General features: G+C 48.3%; 1 protein-coding gene across 1 annotated transcript; it reads left to right on the top strand.

The window, feature by feature from the left end:
* Positions 1–11049: 11049 nt before the first annotated feature.
* FOXI2 (forkhead box I2) lies at positions 11050–12752 on the top strand. The gene is made up of 2 exons (XM_036829629.1): positions 11050–11548; positions 12310–12752. The coding sequence occupies exons 1-2, from the start codon at positions 11050–11052 to the stop codon at positions 12750–12752; spliced, it is 942 nt and encodes a 313-aa protein (XP_036685524.1).
* Positions 12753–18075: the final 5323 nt, after the last annotated feature.

The following is an 18075-nucleotide window of genomic DNA, read 5'->3' as shown; positions in this document are numbered from 1 at the left end:
GTAAAAGTTTCATTGAATATCATTTCTTTTGAAAAAGTGTGCATATTTACTTCTCAACGAAGTGTCTTCTTTTGTGGAGAAAAATACCCCAATCTTGTACAGCACGAGTGCTTTTACAACATGTTTTTTTTTTTGTCCTTTGCAAAACCCCTCTGAGATATGGCATGTTTTACAGATAGAGAAACTGAGGCTCAAGGAAGTTTAAGGGATGCGCCCAAGGGCACGGGGTGGTCAGTGGCCTAACTGGGAACTGGGAGCACCTCACCCTCCGCCCTGGCCAGGCTCTCTGTCCCTCAGGAGCACCTCTAAAGTAGGGAAAGTAAACTGGAAAAGCCAGGCTGGGTGGGAAATGAAGCTGGACCACCAGCCCTGTTCTTCATAACCTATGTGGGTTGGTTGGGTCCCCCCTGCCCCCATGATGCCTCAGGACCAACATTGAACCGATGTCCGCCCCCCCCTCCACTGCGCCTGGAGAGACACACAGCTAATTATCATCTTGTAATTAGATTGGTTTCCTTTTCTTAATGCAATTCTCTATAGATGTGCCACCAAACTGGACAGATGTCTGCAGAGCTGCCATTGTGTGAGTAGCTATCTAAAGGTAACTAGAGACGCAGGGGAATTTCTAAAATACCAAGGAAAATGACTTGTTTCCCACCAGCCCCTGGGAGAATCTGATGGAAAGAGAGCAATGCTTGGCCATTGGCCGGGGAGGAAGCAGTGCCTGGCACAGTACAGGGTTCTGGATGGAAGTCCTTTAGACACAGAGCATTTTAGTTCAATTCCAGATCATCGTAGATAATGCTTGAGCTGATGTGGGCACAGGGGACCTTCAGATGAAATCCGTGAGGTCAGAGGGTATGAGCTGAGGGTACCAATCCATTCCAGAGAGCATCTCCACAGCTTACACACAAAATTGACAAAATTGCAGAAATCCAAAGGTGTAAAAAATACTGAGCAAGCAAACTCCAGGGGGGGAACCCCTGAAAAATGCTCTAATTTTGGAAAGGACAGCAAGAGGAAGGAGAACCAGACTGATCTAATTGACTTGTGGAAACGGCAGAAGCTAAGAACCAAATTATATGGAATCATTATGTGGAAATAGGAACGTCATTTCCTTCAGCCGGGTCTCCCAGAAAACCAATTCAATAAATAAATCATCAAAAAAATAAATTTTCACATATTAGTATATACCATATAACAAATATTTAATTCAATATTTTAATCTAATTTAATATATTACTAAATAATATAGTATAATATAAATAATGTACATAATATATAATAATTATATTGTACACCATATAACAAAGTATAGGATAAAATATAAAATGTAATTACTATATTATTAAATTAATATATTTGATTAAATATATATTAGTGACTCTTGAATTACAATGTGTTAAGCACTAACTAGGTGCTTAGCATGCGTTACCTGATTTATCCTCCCTTGACCCAGTGGAGCAGGTATTATTATTATATGCATGTCACACACAAGGATAATGAGACTCAGAGAGATTCAGTATCTTAGGCAAAGGCACAGAGCAATGACACGGATTCAAAGCCAGGACTGCCTAACTCCAGAGCCCAGGCTCTTAAGTGCTAATTTCACTGCCACTTAGGCAGGACGTGAGCTCTTGTGTCCTGTTGATTCCTGGCACAAGCATTCTGGGCTCATGCTCTGTGTCAGGACAGGAGAGCCGTGAGAAGCAGTCGGAGCATCGCCAGATCTGGAAGACCACTCAGACCTTCCTCATTTCTGGAGGGGCAGCAGTCTTCAGAAATGAGAGCTGTACCTTCTCTTCGTGGCCCCTAAACAGACCAGGTGCCGACGATGGAGAAACGACACCATTCCTTTCAGTGTTTCACATCATCTCCATCTGCATCTCTGGCGAGAAGCAGCCAGGACCCCAGCCCCTTCTGTCCTCCTGCGTTTGCTGGCCTGATTCGCTCCTGAACCAGAGTGGTCAGGAATCAGGGGACATTGATTAAGTTGAAGAAACAAAATGATAAGAAATTGAAAAGAAAACGATTTTCTGACCTTTAGTCATTACAAGATGCAGTCAGAGTTACATCTGGGCAGGAGCAAGGAAGGAGGAGAAATGCCCCATCCACTAGTCAGGAGTATCTTAGTCTCCATCCTGATCTATCCTACTTATATGGCCATGTACATTTCACAGGAAAAATAGGACTTAGATGTTCATACAATTGGTAAGTAGCAGTCGTAAAGAGAAGACCTCACTTTTACAAACCAGTAGTTAAGGCTTCAAGGATCTACAAGATGGAAGATGAGAGACCTTCTCATCCAACCTGATCATTTACAGATGAAGCTCAGGTGGGGACTCTCCCCACAAAGATCACCCAAGAGGGGAAAGGCACAACCCAGACGAGAACGCTGGTTCCCTGGCTCCCAGGCAATCCCGCCACTGCCGCTAAACTGGGTGGGCTTAGCTTCACCATCGGTGCAACTTTATTTTCATTCCAAATACATTATTATTTTTTTTAAATCAAAGGGATATTCATGGTACTTAACTGCAATAGGTCTTTCTTTTAAATAAAATGACTTTCTCTTAAATAAAATGTTAAAAAGTCCTGTCTATTTATTACGTTAAAAAATATTCAATAGAATGATCACGAAACTTGGCATTAGAATTTTTAATACAGACATAAGAAATATAAAAGAAACCTTTATAATGAAAGAAGCCTACCCTCTCTGTAGGTAGGTTATATCCTAAATGTTTTTCATTCAAAAATATCTTTATTGAAGACTATGGATTCTGAATATTTCTTTTCTCTTGTCTATTTCATTACCTTTATACCGAGGAAGCAATGGAACTTAAGCTACCTATTTTGTGACATCAATGTGGGATTTTTCTTTATGAAATGGGGCTACTTGAGGAAATAGACTCTATAACTTTCCACTAGATGGCAGTACAGTCACATAATTACAGAGGGAAGAGGAAGGATGAATAAACAAAGTCATCACGTGATTCTAAAAAGGATAAAATCATTGTCTCACCCCCAGCTTATTGGAGTTTACTGTTTATTTGCTACAATGATGGCAAGGCAAGCTCATTATTTAAAAAAAAAAAAAATTTTGTTCTGAAAAAATAAAGCAGACAAGAGAGAAAATGCACTATTCTTTGCCACCCTAATAACACTCACTGCCATGTATTTTATGCCAGGAAACATGCACAGTGCTCTATATGCATGATATCATTCTGCCCCAGTGGGGAGGGGAGGACCTGGGAGACAGTTACTATTACTCTATTAGTGATGAGGAAAGTGAGGGTCCAAGTTAACTCATCCAGGATCACATAGTTAGTAATTGGCAGGACCAGGCTTCAAACCGGAGTCCATCTGACAGTTCCTCATTGTCAAAGCCAACCGCTGTTAGCATTGTCCCACCCAGTCCCTGAAAGTGTCTGCCTGATACAAGATAATAAATGTTACCACGACACTTAGAACATCCTTAGATGATCCCAATGGTTGCCATAACTTTTAATACTCAAGTAACCCTATATGAAGTCTATCACATTTATTTACTAAACACATACAGGAAAGGAAATAAATATTGTACAGTTAAATGACCAAGTGTGCTTCCCAACTTCTTACTGCTCAGCAAATTCCAGGCTTTAAACATACATGGAATAAAATGAAATGAGCCCAACTATCTGCCAAAACAGCAACAGACCACACAGAGAAAAGAAAAATTTCAAGGGACTTAATAACATATTGCTTTGACTATACTTCTTTAGTGGGATGTATTTTAAGGATAAAAAAAAGAACTGCAAAGAAGTCTTAATTCTCATTCAATAGTTTTTCTGTTAATAATGATACTGGCATGGTTATTGGAGGTAGGCTGTGAGATAAAGCAAGAAGTAATTATGCTAAAGTGACTAGGAATCAGATTTCCAGTGTAAGAGAAAGAAGACACAGGTATAAAGTTTTTTTAAACAAACCTTGTAAGTATTAAATTTTAATAAGTATATTAACTCATGATTTTTAAAAAAATATATTTCCTAGCTCTGTCCATTGAAAGGTCTGAAAGCAATGTTACCCCTTTCACCAGGAAAATATCCTACTCCTTATATTTTAGTCTCTTAATACTATTCCTTCTAAAAAGGAGCCAGGGCCCATTGGAGAAATAGTTGATTCAAGATCTGGGTCAGGGAAAGTACAAAATAAGCCCAGGACTGCTTGTGTGAAACAGCAAAGAAACGTCCAATGCCGACTGGGACCATGTCAAAAAGATACGGTGGCCAGCTCAAAGGGACCACCAATGCCTCAGTTGTGGACAATATATGCATCACAAAAATAAGTATAATTTATTAAAACATTAAATATATAAACATTTATGAGTCCATAATGATACTCAGAGAAATCCAACAAAACAAAACTAGAACTTACTGTTTCCAATTAAGATGACTGTTTCACCAACTCCTTACTCTTAAAATTGATCAATAAAGGGAAATAAGTGTGTAATTTTCTGGTCTTTTTAATATAAATTATAGTTCAGGGAAACCCAATAAATCCAGTTGATGACAGCTCTGTTTTACAGAAAAATGACAGTTAATGAATGTTAAAGAATGACAGAGTTAGAAAATTTTTATTTTGCAGCTCCCAGTAGAGTAATTGATTTAGGGAGCAATCATTAATAGAAAATAAAATCAATAGCAATTCTTGCCTGGAGAGGATACCTTTACGTGGGGAGTTGGATTTTTTCTTTTTTTTTTTTTTTTTTTTTTTTTGGCCGTGCTCGGCAGCTTGCGAGATCTTAGTTCCCTGACCAGGGCTTGAACCCAGGCCACGGCAGTGAAAGCGCTGAGTCCTAACCACTGGACCACCAGAGAACTTTTATTGTATCCAAGCATCATCCCATGGATTAGTTCCTAATTGTCTTTTCAATGTCACTCCTTTAGCCCAGTGATCAAACTCAGAATCAGTGAGAGAGGCATAACCTGGCATCGTGTGTCTCCTGATATGATGGGGGAAAACCACGTAACCTGAATCTGCACCAATCTTGAGAGCTAACTTCCAGTATAAAGGAAATGCAGGGAATATGGTAATAAGTTAAACATCACCAGAAAACAATCAGACACATCTAGATGGTGGGACTGCTCTTTTCAAAGAGTCAGTGCCTTTAAATATTCAATTTGAGAGGGAGGTAGGGGCTGTTCTAGAATAAAAGAAACGGAAGGCACCTGACAAATACAAGATAGCTCTCATGGGCACATTGGATTCTGATTTGAAAAGAAAAAGGCTAAAAAGTTATTTAGGGAAAATTGGAGAAATTTTAAGTATGAAGTGTATATTAGATAATATTGAAGAATCACTGCTAATTTGTTAGTTGTGGTTATAATATTGTGGTTACACAGGAGAATGTCTTTTTTTTAAAGATTGATGCATGTTTAAGGGTAAACATAATTATAAATCAAAAGATTTATAATTTGCATTTAAAGGCTTCAGCAACAAAATACCTACCTACACAGAGGTGAAGCAAATACAGCAACAATTTACAAACTTGAATTCAATGTTTGATCATTTTTAGAATAAAAGTTAAAATATATAATATTTAAAACAGTTTAAAAATCAGTAAGATGAGGTCTGTTTAAACATAGTTCAGCACAGCCAGGATTTTCCCTAGTAAAGGACGCTAGAGCGTATTTGGAGAAAACATATTATAATAAAGCCTTTCCTCAGTTTCATGTCAAGAATGTGGATAACATATTTAGGTATGAAAGTGTATTTAACGTGTAGGGAGACAAACTGTGAACTCAGGATCAGGTCTGGATTCTCCAGACCAATGGATGATTGAATGAGAGAGAGAAAAAATACCGTTACATACTATCGGTAAGTACTTAATGCTTATGTGTGTTTGGCATGCATGATCTCATTTAGTCTTCATAATAACTTATGAGCTGGGCACTACCAGCTCCATTTTGCAGAAGGAGAAACTGAGACTTGGAGAGGTTAAGCAGCCTAGCCATTCAGGTGATTGGGACCAGAGCCAAGGTTTGAATCCAAGTCTGTCTGTAGCTAAAGCTCTCACCTTCTACATTTGCCAGCTGAAAAAAGGTTTGGCAGTCGGCACAGTCTGAATGTTGCCTCAATTTTTTTCTCAGTGCTAAGAGTTTGAAGTAACTTTCAGTTATGAACTACCATGGTGTGGTAAGGAAACAGGATATGCATTAACTGAGAAACCTAATACATCAAAGCACTTCATAGGTGGGGGGAAAAATGGAACTCAGAGGTGGAATCATTGACCTAAGTTCCACAGGGTTCAAGCCAAAGTCCGGTTGACACCTGGGCCTGAGCTCTTGGTCACAGTGACTCTTGACCTGACCCCTTCTAGAGTAAGAAACCAGAAATCCATAGCTAATTCCAGAACTTGGGACATTATTTGGCAGAGAAGAACTGCAAAAGTCAAGGCCAGTTTTTGTTGATGTTGTAACTGATCCATTCAAAGACCAAAAACCCCTTGAGTTCTCTCCAATTTTGAATGTTTAAAAAAGCTGACTAGACCCCACCAATCAGCCTTGACCAACAGTGGTTGTGCCTTACTTGGAGTTCCACACAGGGGATGGTGAGAAGTAAGGGCACAGGGGCAGGGCCTTTCTCGGGGGAGGCACAACCCCCATGAGAAGTGGGAACCTCCTTATGACCACAAAGGTGGGGTTACTGAACTGGGGTGACATGGCCCTGTTTGGTTTGGTGGTTGTGTTTTTAAGTTTTCTATTGCTGTGTGACAAATTACCACAAACTTAGCAGCTTAAAACAAAACCCACTTATTAGCTCACATTCTGTAGGTCAGATATCCAGCAAGGCAGGGCTAGGTTCTCTGCTCAGGCTAAAGTCAAGGAGTTGGCTGCTGCATCTGGACCTTGGTCCTCTTCCAAGGTCATTCCTGCTATTGACAGAATTCAGTTCCTTGTGGTTGTAGGACTGAAGTTCCTGCTTCCTTGATGGCTGTGGGGGGTAGGGAATGCTCTCATCTGCTAGAGGCTGCTCTCAGTGCTCATGTGTGGAAGACAATGAATTCAGTACATGTTGAGTTGGAGAGGAAGACATCCAAATGGATGATAAAAATGACCAAATCATTAGTTAATGCAGAAGTTTTCAATCAGGAGTGATTTGGCCCTGCAGGGAACGGTTGGCAATGTTTTAGACACCTTTGGTGTCACAGCAGAGGGGTACTGCCAGCATCTAGCAGGTAGAGGCAAGAGATACTGCTAAACGCTCTACAGTGCACAGGACAGCACAGAATTATCCAGCCCAATATGCCAATAGTGAAGAGGTTGAGAAACCGGGAGTTTATGGTCAGTAGTTAAAGCCACAGGACTGAGGAGAGGGCCTGGAACAGAGCTCTGAGTGGAGGGCAGGCCAAGCCAGAGCCTGAGAAGGAGCCAGAGAAGAGGAGGTCAACCAAAGGACGGAGTTCAAAAGCAGGTAGAAAAAGGGGTGTTGATTCTCAAATGTGTCAGGAGCTGCTGAGAGTCAAGCAAAATGAGTGACAGTGACCATTGGACTTAGGGTGACAGAGGCCACTAGAGACTATGCCTGAGCAGGTTCAGTGGAGCCGTGGGGGTGGACGCCCGTCTGGGCTGCACAGGTGTGTTCTCCAGACAGAAGGACGCACCAACAGCCAACAGAGGCAACCCTTCCAGACACGGGGCTGCTGAAGAGAAGCAAAGAGAGAGACTGACGTGATGAAGAAAGGACACCTCTCCCACGGTGACCAGAGGAAGGAAGACAGCTGTGGTGTGCTTGGAAGTTTGATGGAGGAAGGTTGGGGAGACCTACCCACAAAGTAGGCAGTGGGTCAGGTTTGAGAAGGAGAAGCAATGGGTCAGATGTTTGAGGGAGGGGACCAATTCTGTTTAGGACTCCTGGGCAGGGCCAGGGACCCAGGGGAAGCTGGAGACTCTAAAGGCATAGCCTTTTCCCTCGTTATGTCTTCACCTGAGGTTTTTTGTTTGTTTGTTTGTTTGTTTTGGTGGGAGGGGGGGTGGTTTGTTTTTTCCTCTTGGAAAATTCTCATCAGAGTTCCATCCAAGACTGACTCAAATGTTAAAACATTTTTCCCCCAAATGACTGTGCTCCATCGCTTGATACTCATTTTATGAGTCCAATCTGTTGAAAAATGAGGAAATTATTACAGTAGAGACGGAAGGTGCACACTGGGCTCGGAAAGCAAGGAAAGGTGATTAAAATATGGGCATTCCTGCACAGCACAAGTTGTAATGACTTCTGTAAGGTGAAACTGAGGGAAATTTCACAGAGGTTCATCTGATTTTCTTAGAAGTCCTGAAACTCACAAGTAGTAAAGAGTTACAATATTAACAGGAAGAAAGGCTGTTAAAATTAAAAGGAATTTGGAAAGGACTATCAACTGTTTTTATTCTTTCACATTACAAAAGATGACCCAGGCTGTTCTTTAGAATTCAGTATCTTTGATTGTATTATGATGCAGTGCAGGTAACTGCAGATAAAATTGATTCTTCCTCGGTATCATTGTGTCACTCCTCCAAGACAAGTGCTTCCTACATTTGAAGCCTTGGGCACTCAAATCCCCCACAAGGAGCAGCAGGTTTCTTCCAGGGGCCTCTGCAGGTCACACAGCAGCTGCTGGAACAAAGGGAAGGCGGGGCCTGGTCTTTGTGGATTCAGGCCTGACTGGTAAGTCCACCCACCCGGCTGTGTCTCCCATCACACTCTTTCTCCATCACCCCCATAGTTCGGGTTAAGGCAGAGCTGCGTGGCTTCTGTGATGTCCCATCCTCATGAAGGGTGGTTCCTGGAAAGCTGCCCCCTAACCAGCAGCCGTTTCAAAGTGTCAGGTGTGGAAAACTGCTGACCCTCAGCAAACTAAGTATGGCTACTGTGGAGGGAGGGAGGGGAGGGGAGGGGAGGGGAGGGGAGGGGAGGGGGGTGTGTGCAGGGCTGATACCCAGTTTGCTGGTAATGAACCCATCCAAGTCATGCCTGCAATCATATTTGCTGATGGAAAGACACTGTCTTTAAGACGCAGTCACCAAAAAGCTTGTCATATCTACAGAGATAGTGTGTGTTTAAAATTGTGAGGATGTACTGAAAATCTCTAAACTGACAGGCCAATGGTTCTGGCTGCTGTGTTGTTGTTGTTTTGTGTTTTTTTTTTAAACATCTTTATTGGAGTATAATTGCTTTACAATGGTGTGTTAGTTTCTGCTGTATAACAAAATGAATCAGCTATACATACACCTACATCCCTATATCTCCTCCCTCTTGCGTCTCCCTCCCACCCTCCCTATCCCACCCCTCTAGGTGGACACAATGGCTGCTGTTTTTGACAGAAGCAAGAAAAATCAGGGGCGTACTTCCCATCCCAAGTACTACTGTCCCCCTTCCCCCCAGAACTATCCCTGCAGTGATGGGGGCGGGGGGGGGGAGTTCTGAAAGGTACTGGGATCCTCACAACCCACAAGCCTTTGACATCAGTTGGAAATCTTTGGGAAGGGGGAGGGGGGAGGGCCGCTACAGGCCGGCTGAGAAGCTGACTTCTATGAACCAGTTCTGGCGGTTTCTTTCCTGACGTCGTCTGAGAGACCAGGGTCCCTGGTCTCTACCCTCTCAGAGCGCAAACAAACCCCCAGAACTGCCTGTAGTTCGGAGACCACTTCCCAGGGGGCTGTTACTTCTAAGAGGAGAGGCCCACGTGGCAATAGAGGGACTCTCCCTTCTGCTACTTGTTAAATAGTTCCACACATTGGTTGTTTTACATGAAATTCGAAATCACAACCTGAGAGGCCTAAGACCACACGGAGGTTCACGGCTGACTCCAGCCGGGCCGCTTATTTCCAGAGCCCGGGTCTCGCACTCCGTCTAATCCTTAGCCCCGCCCACGCGCCTCCCCCTGCCCCCTCCCCACCTCCAGAAGTGCGGGGAGGGGGCGGCGTGGGACAGGTGGGTGGGAACGTTTGATTTCTAAATGAATTGGATGTATTGGCTTTGACCCTGCACGGCCCCGGGATGCTGGGAAGGTCCCAGGGCGAGACCGATTTCTACCGGAAGGGTGCTAACCCCGCGGGCGCTGAACGTCGGGGGCCCCGTCTCCTCATCTCTGAACCTTGATCACCGCTTCTCCGCGCGAGGGCGAGGGGCCCCAGCTCGGAGTCCGGGAGACGGCGCGGCTCTTCTCTGCTCCGCGCATGAGCCTCGGGCGCGGCCCGCAGCCGGGGGCGCCAAGGCCCGCCGGGTGGTGGCGGGCGCACCGCAGGGACGTCCCTGTTTTCATGGCGTCCAGGGAAACCCAGCAGAGGGTTTTGCCACCCACCGCGCCTTGTGCCCGAGGCCACTGCGCGGACTGGGCAGGCGGGGTCTCGGGCTCCCTGGATGACTGGGGCGTCCCCAGTTTCCAGCGTCTCCGCGCTTACAGGGGTCCGGTCTGCCTTCGAGCTTATCGCGGGGGCTCCCGACGACTCCAGCGCCACCGTCCGCATCCGGCCAGGCCCCTCGCCTTCTCCGCCGCGCACACTGGCCCTTCGCTGCTCACTCGGTGTCCCGAAAGACACAGCGAGTCGCCGGTGGCCGAGCAAGGGGGCCTCGCGCTGGATGGGGATCCCGCTCCGAAATCTTGGGGGCCTGCGCGAGACGTGGTACCTGCCGCAGGGTGCAGGGCAGCCAGGGCTGCGGGGCCCTGAAGGCCTGACGAGGCCGGGATCGGCGAGATCCCCGGGGACCCAGGGTGACAGTGACAAAGATTCTGGCTCGAGATGGCGCAGACAGCACAGGGTCTGGGAATTACTGGAGCGTCTCGTCCAGAGCGCCTCGGGACCTGGGCGGGGCGGAAAGCTGAGCCCTGGGCGGGGATGGAGACATCACTCCTCCAAAACTGTCGGGGAGTGGGCTCGCCGCCGACACTCACCTGGGGCTCGGGCCCCGACGGCATTTAAAGGGCGGAGGGCGGGGCCCGGCGGGCGGCACTGGGAGCTGCTGGCGGCCGCGCTGGATGGGGCGCCCATGAGCTTCGGCTCGGAGCCGCCCGCCCAGGCCCGGGAGCGGCTGGCCATGGCCGCGTACCGCGACGGCTCGGGGCCCCGCGCGGCCCCGCACGGCCAGGCCCGGGCGGCCGCGCACCCCGCGGGCTACGCGCGTGGCGACCTGGGCGCGGCGGGCGGAGGTGGCCCGCGCCTGTGGCTGAACGCGCCCGCTCTCAGCTCCGCGCCCTACGCGCCGGGCCCCGCGCCCGCGTCCCCCTACGGGGCCCCTGGCCCGCTCCTCGGGGCCCCGGGCGGCCTGGCGGGCGCCGACCTCGCGTGGCTGAGCCTGTCCGGCCAACAGGAGCTGCTGCGGCTGGTGCGGCCGCCCTACTCGTACTCGGCGCTCATCGCCATGGCCATTGAGAGCGCGCCGCTGCGGAGGCTGACGCTCAGTCAGATCTACCAGTACGTGGCCGGCAACTTCCCCTTCTACCAGCGCAGCAAGGCGGGCTGGCAGAACTCCATCCGCCACAACCTGTCGCTCAACGACTGCTTCCAGAAGGTACCCCGCGACGAGGACGACCCAGGTAACAGAAGCGCGCCGCCTCGCCCCGTCCAGGACTCCGCGGATTCCCGCAGCTGGCCTGCTGGCGCTCTAGGGACGGGGCGGCCTTGGACAGCCCGGTCCTCTTTGCACAGCTGAGGGTGCCGAGGCGGGAGGAGGGTGGGGAGGAGACACGTACTTGGCCGCAGACGGCTCGAGGACTCCAGCAGAGCCCGCGGCCCTGACTTGAGGTCTAGGGCAACAGGAGTCTCTAATTCTCGCGCGCTCCCGCTAAGGAAGAAGCAGGAGAGCTAGCCTGCCGGGGGACCTTTGGAGTGACTTCTCTGGGCCTGTGTCCTTTGCTGTAAAATGGGAAAGACGGTGGCCTCCCGGAAGATTAAGACAAATCAGATGCCGCTTTGGGAAGCCTTGGAGCCTGCAGAGAGGCCTGGCATGGTGGGCTCCACTCCACTGGCAAAGCGAGTGCCAGAGGAGAGCCGGTTCGGCTCTGCACCTCATAGGTCTTCTCTCTGGCCTTGACCTTAGAGAGGCTCTGTATTTCCTGGGGGTCGCCCTTCCCTGGTCTTTCTGGGATGCCCATTCTGGGATGCCCACATTCTTCCCAGTCTGACTGTGGAGGCCTGATCCGGTACAAAGTGCCACCTCAAGGTTTGGGGTGGGCGTGAGGGCTCACGGAGGGGCCGGTGGGGGGATCTCCGTGAAGCTGACCTCCATTTCTCACGTTCTCACATCACCTCGGTCAAATCCTGGATTGTCTGATCTGGGCCCTTTTTTCTTCCGCAGGTAAAGGCAATTACTGGACCCTGGACCCAAACTGCGAGAAGATGTTCGACAACGGGAACTTCCGAAGGAAGAGGAAGAGGAGGGGGGAGGCGAGCGCGGCCGCACCCTCGGGTGCCCGGAGCCCAGGAGGAGCCAAAGCGCCCGAGCTGGAGCCCCTGGGCGCCGCCTCCCCGGACCTGCGGCTCTCGTCGTCCCCTCCCGCGCCCGAGGCGGCCGCCTGCTTCTCCAGTTTCGCCTCGGCCATGGGCGCCCTGGCTGGAGGCCTCGGCACCTTTCCCGGGGGCCTGGCGGGCGACTTTTCTTTTGGTAGATCCACGACGGTCGCTGCCCACGGTACCCAGGCCCCCGGCCCCGCGCTCGGCTTCGCCGCTGGCCATCAGACGGCGGCCACCGGCTTCCGCGTCGGTCACTTCGTCTACAGTCGGGAAGGGACCGAAGTTTGAAGGGAGGCCGGGGATTGTCCCGCGTGCGGTGTCCACAGCCGATGAGCTCAGCCCACGTGTTCGCTCCGCAGGGGTCAGGGCAGCGCAGGGAGCGCAGGGTCCCGGGTCGGGATGCAGGGGACCGAGCCGGCCTGTCGTGCACCCCTCACCCAGGCGACCATCCAGGTGGGGCGAGCGGGCGCTCCCCACTCCCCTGTGCTTCCAGTTGACCTGGACCTCGAACCCACGCTCCCAGGGGGTTCCGCCTTAAAGGGGCCACAGGCTGGCGCTCACCCCAGCTTTTCTGAGCTGGCGCACCCCAAAGAGCCTTCTTATACGTGCTAGTGGGGATGCCCGGGCCCTTGTGGGGCGGGTTTTCTCCTCCGCCCCAGCCTGGCTCACCCGGCGCACAGGGCCTTTCCTTGGCGCTCCAGGGAGGCCCGAGGGTTCCGGAGCAGCCCCGGGGGGCCGGGCGGCTTCCCCCCACCGTCGGAGGGAGTGTGTAGCCAGCGAGGGGCACCTGGGACGGTGGGGACCGGACGCGCGTCCGAGGGACTTCCTGAGGGCTGGATGCGAGGAGGGCTGCGGATGAGCGGCCCTGGGGACACCAGCTCCTTCCCTGCCGCTCAGCGCCTGCCTCCCTGACCCTGTCGTAGCAGCAGGCGCCTCCGGGGGCCACCAGAGCCGCGCCGAGCGCGCTGGAGTCTCAGGGTGGGTTTAGGTTTGCCACCCAGCCACACTCACACGCCGGAGAAACCACTCTTGTTTTCCTCTCCCTTCGTACCCCTCATCCCCCAAGTTGGTCCCCAGAGTCCCCACTCCTTGCGCGGAGCGGCTGCCTTCTGTGCAAATGTAAACCCCCCTCCCCAATTTGTATGACTTTTACCCAGAAGGTTATCTTTGGAGCCAACAGCCATTGGGAGGAAAAATTTTGGCTTCGGGACCTCCCCGAGGTTCTGGAGGCCGGGGCCCGGGATCATTTGGTTCCTCCTGGAGCGGCTGTCGCCCCGCACCAACCTTCCCTGCGCTGGGGGCGCGCAGGGAGGCGTCTTCCCTGGGGGAGAGCAGGGAGAGGACCCTGCGAACTTGGAGGAGGGCAGGGGATTTGGCGAGCCCAGCGGAGCAGGTGCCTCCAGGGCGCGAGTTTTAGAGGAAGCGGAAGGGCTTCGGGCAGGGCTAGAACAAGCCAAGAGTCGCGGTGAATTTGGAGCCTGGGTCGTGAGGCACAAAGTTGCAGGCCGGTCAGCATCGCCTCTCTCTGCTGCCAGGCTGTGGGAAGGCGAGCAGTGTCCTAGCTCTGTTGTGATACTGTGTTGCCCAGCCAAACTTACAACCAACCCAAAACCTTTTGGGGGGAAACACTCCCCAAATGTAATACAATTCAAGAAAACTAGAAAAAGAAAATCATCACCTTACGAAAAGAAAGAATTTTCTCTCAGGCCCATTTAATAAACGACAAATGCTAAAAAATAAACACCAACATACTGTAACTTGAATCCACTTGCTGTTCTATACATGTGAAGAATCCACCACTATTTCCAACATTTTCAGTTTAGACTCTGCATCTGCAGGAAACTTGGAGTAAGGGAATTTTTAAAAATAAGTTTGACAACATTGGGAAAGTACAATGGACACTTTTACAATTAATAGAGCTTTCAGAAAATTGGCTGATAAATATGTATATAAACATTGTGTCTCATAGCTGCATGACTGCTAGAAATTGGTACGAAGCTGCTTTTTTTAATCTTCCAACAATGGTTTTTCTGACAAAATAGAGGGGGAAAAAGTTTCAAAAAGATCTTTCAACTTTTAGTTTGTTTGACTAAAAATCAATTTTTGATGTTTAAAAATGGTTCATCCATTCATACTTTATACCATTAATTGGTAATGGTATAAACAAATAGATGGAATCTTCATGAGAAAAGTAGAGTTTAAAGTAATTCTGGCAGTGCAGGGTATTTGGAAATCAGAAACCATCCCCTCTCCGTGACAGTCTGTGTGTCTGGATGTATGTTTATAATGGAAGGGCAGGGACGGGGAGAGACCAAAATGCAGTTTCTGGGCCCTGGGGCAGTCAGCTTCAGAACCACTTTGCATTATCCCAAAGATATATTTTCCCAGAGGAAAGAAACTGCTGAAATCAAAATAAGCAAAAAGAACAAAGAAGCCTGTTACCGGTTTATAATTAAATATCTTCTTTGGGCCAGGACTCAGTGAATCTGACCTTAGTTTCTAGAGCAGCCTGCACATGAGCAACTGAAGGACCAGCTCCTTTTGGTCAGTGGAGGAACTGCTGCCAGGAGGCCAGAAGAATCCTCTCCCCAGGGCTCAGGGTCCCATCTCCACCCCTCTGTCTTTTTGGTCTTTGAAATAGCAAAATGTTGTGCTTTTGCATATCAAGGGTAGGTGCTGTAAGCTATGGCTTTTCTCTTGAGGAAAATTCCAAGTTGTTTTAAAACTAACTGCAAACCTTTACAAAAGGAGTGCCTTGGTAAGATGTTATAAGCACACGATGGAGTGTCACTGAAATACTCAACTCTTCATTTGAATCAACATTTCAGTGGCACTGAATAGTTTCAAGTATAGAAATGATGTGTTTCCAACTTCAGAGGAGAAAGACAGAATTGTCAGGATACCAGGTTTTTAGGAATTTTTTCCATTGCCAAATAATAGTGGAAATTTTCAGGTGACTGAAAAACCAAAGAGTATAAAAATAAAGTAAATTATGATATTACCTCCCCTGGTAACAGTCATGGGATGAAGAGGTGCCCCAGGCAAAGAAGAACCATTTGTGATGAAATCCCAAATATTTGTTAAAAGTATTTTTTAAAGGGTAGTAACTAGAGTTTTAAAAAGTGAGCACTGGATTTCAAGGTAGGAATTCACATATGGATTCAACATTGAGTATGTCCACCTATGATGAACGCAAGTTTTGCATTTTGGCGATGCCGCCTTGGGCTATTCATGTTCAACTTTTAATCTTTAATTTCCTGAGTGTATCCATTGTAATCAAGTGGCATTTTTTTATTCAGGGAAATAACCTTACGGTAATTATTGTTAACTCTTCAGTGAAACGAGACTGAAGCTCATTGTGATTTTGCAGATAGAAAAGCTGAGTCAAAGGGTTAAGCGATCTCCAGAAGCTCATCTAATGAGAACTAAAAGGGCTCCTGATAAACACGCAACCTTGCTATGGCTCACACTCAGAAATGCATCTTCACGTGTACATATCCATTTGCTCACGTGTGCGTGCACGCAAACACACACACACACACACATCATTGAGCCATGTCTTGACCAGGATCCTCAAGAAAAAAGCCATAGATGACCACACAAACCCATGATACTCAAAGGCATATAGTATATTCAAACAATACTGTGAGAATATCACATTTACTGACTTCCCTGGTGGCTCAGTGGTTAAGAATCTGCCTGCCAATGCAGGGGACCCGGATTCCAGCCCTGGTCTGGGAAGATCCCACATGCCGCAGAACAGCTAAGCCCGTGCACCACAACTACTGAGCCTGCGCTCTAGAGCCCGCGAGCCACAACTACTGAAGCCCACAGGCCACAACTACTGAAGCCCGTGTGCCTAGAGCCCGTGCTCCGCAACAAGAGAAGCCACCGCAATGAGAGGCCCGCGCACCACAACGAAGAGTAGCCCCTGCTCACTGCAACTAGAGAAGGCCTGCGCGCAGCAACAAAGACTCAAAGCAGCCAAAAAAAAAAAAAAAAAAGAGTATCACATTTGCATTCAGGATTTGACTTCAGATGGAGAGGAACATGTGCAACCATCACAGAATGTAGTAGGGGTGGAGTCACACATCCTAATAAAATGCGATGTGTTCAGTAAATCTTTCGAGTGTCAACTCTTTACCTGGCTTTGTATTAAGCCCGGCAGTGAATACCCTGGGCCGCTGCTGCCCTCCCAAAGCCTCCTTCCAGTGGGAGAGGCAGAGATCAAGGAGCAGTTACAGGCTGGACCGTGGCTATTTGGTTCCAAAACAATGACTTTATGATCAAGTCCTTAAGCCATCTCATTTGTAAACACAAAATTACCTCATTGCTGTGTTTCCTACACTCCGAAAACTCGGAAGTGTTTGTTTGCTTTCTCAGCTTTGTAACTTCACTGTGATTTAGGCCAGGAGTTGAACACTGCCCTGGCCTGGAACAAGTGTGATCTGCTCGCTTCTCCACAGCGTCATTTAGGAACTTTAACATAAAGCCTGTCCTCTTATTAGAAGATCTATTAACTGATGGTCACAAGAGATGGCGACTCATGGGACCAGAGCTGGCCTTTCCCCAAGGTTCCTGGGCATGGATTCCTTTGGTGCATCCCTGCATCCATTTGTTGAAGTTTTGGGAACTCTTTCTCTTTTAATCTAATGTAAAATTTGCTAAGTAGCATTCCTCAAGGCTACTTGCCCAGCACCTGCAGTAAACTGACTACTCTCTTTGGTAAACTCCCATCAGGGACTGGACACAAAGAATGTGAAATAGTCTTAGTTTCATTCAGTTCGCAGAGGGTAAATGAATAGTATATTAAATTAGATTTTCACCAAAAAAAAAATCAGAGTTATATCCCTTCTTTAACATGGAGCTAATTGAACTGATAAGTCTTTGAGGTTTTTTCTACCCCCAAGAATCACCCATTCATTCATCCGACACTGATTGAACATCAAGGTGACAAGGACTCTGTTAAATGCTTAATGGACGTCATCTATTTAAGCCCTCACAACCAGCCAGGGAGGCAAGCATTATTATCCCCATTTTTCTGATGCAGAAACTGAGGCTCAGACAGATTAAGTGGCTTGTTTCCTGGAGGCCACAGAGAATTCAGAGCTGTGTCAGCAAGAACCTACCTACCACCCACCCCTGACTTCCTTGCCTCCCACTTCATCCTTCAGATCTGAGGGAGATCTCACTTTTCAGGAATCCTTCCCCAGCATCCAAGTCCAAGTTAGGTGCCCCTCTGCTCTGCTCCTGCAGCTCCTGGATGGACTGTCTCATCAGCCTCCCCAAGAAGGCCCTGTCATCACCTCCATCTTCTCCTGGGGTCTATGTGGGGAGGAGTTGCCTGCTTTATTTCACAGGAACATCCCCAGTGCCAGGCATATTATAGACACAATATTGTAGGGGTGGGGAGGGTAGCAGTTGAATGAATGAATGAATGAGAGTGTGAGTGGGCAGAGTTGTACCCTAAGCTTTCCATACACTCTCCCTCCCTTCATAGCCCCCCTAGTCTCCTATGACAGGCCTGATTCCTCCATGAATAGAGCTAGAGCTTCAGCTGGACTCTGCAGATACAAAAATGAATGAGACACAGCCTTGGAGACCACCGTCG

The sequence above is a fragment of the Balaenoptera musculus genome, chromosome 16 (assembly GCF_009873245.2).
Source record: "Balaenoptera musculus isolate JJ_BM4_2016_0621 chromosome 16, mBalMus1.pri.v3, whole genome shotgun sequence".
Classification (NCBI taxonomy): Eukaryota; Metazoa; Chordata; class Mammalia; order Artiodactyla; family Balaenopteridae; genus Balaenoptera; species Balaenoptera musculus.
Note: the sequence above shows the minus strand (reverse complement) of the source record. Positions and strands in the feature narration are given on the sequence as shown.

Coding starts and splice junctions, on each gene's coding strand:
- FOXI2 (XM_036829629.1), top strand. CDS start 11,050: ATGGCCGCGTACCGCGACGGCTCGGGGCCCCGCGCGGCCCCGCACGGC. Junction 11,549..12,309: donor CCGCGACGAGGACGACCCAG/GTAACAGAAGCG, acceptor TTTCTTCCGCAG/GTAAAGGCAATTACTGGACC.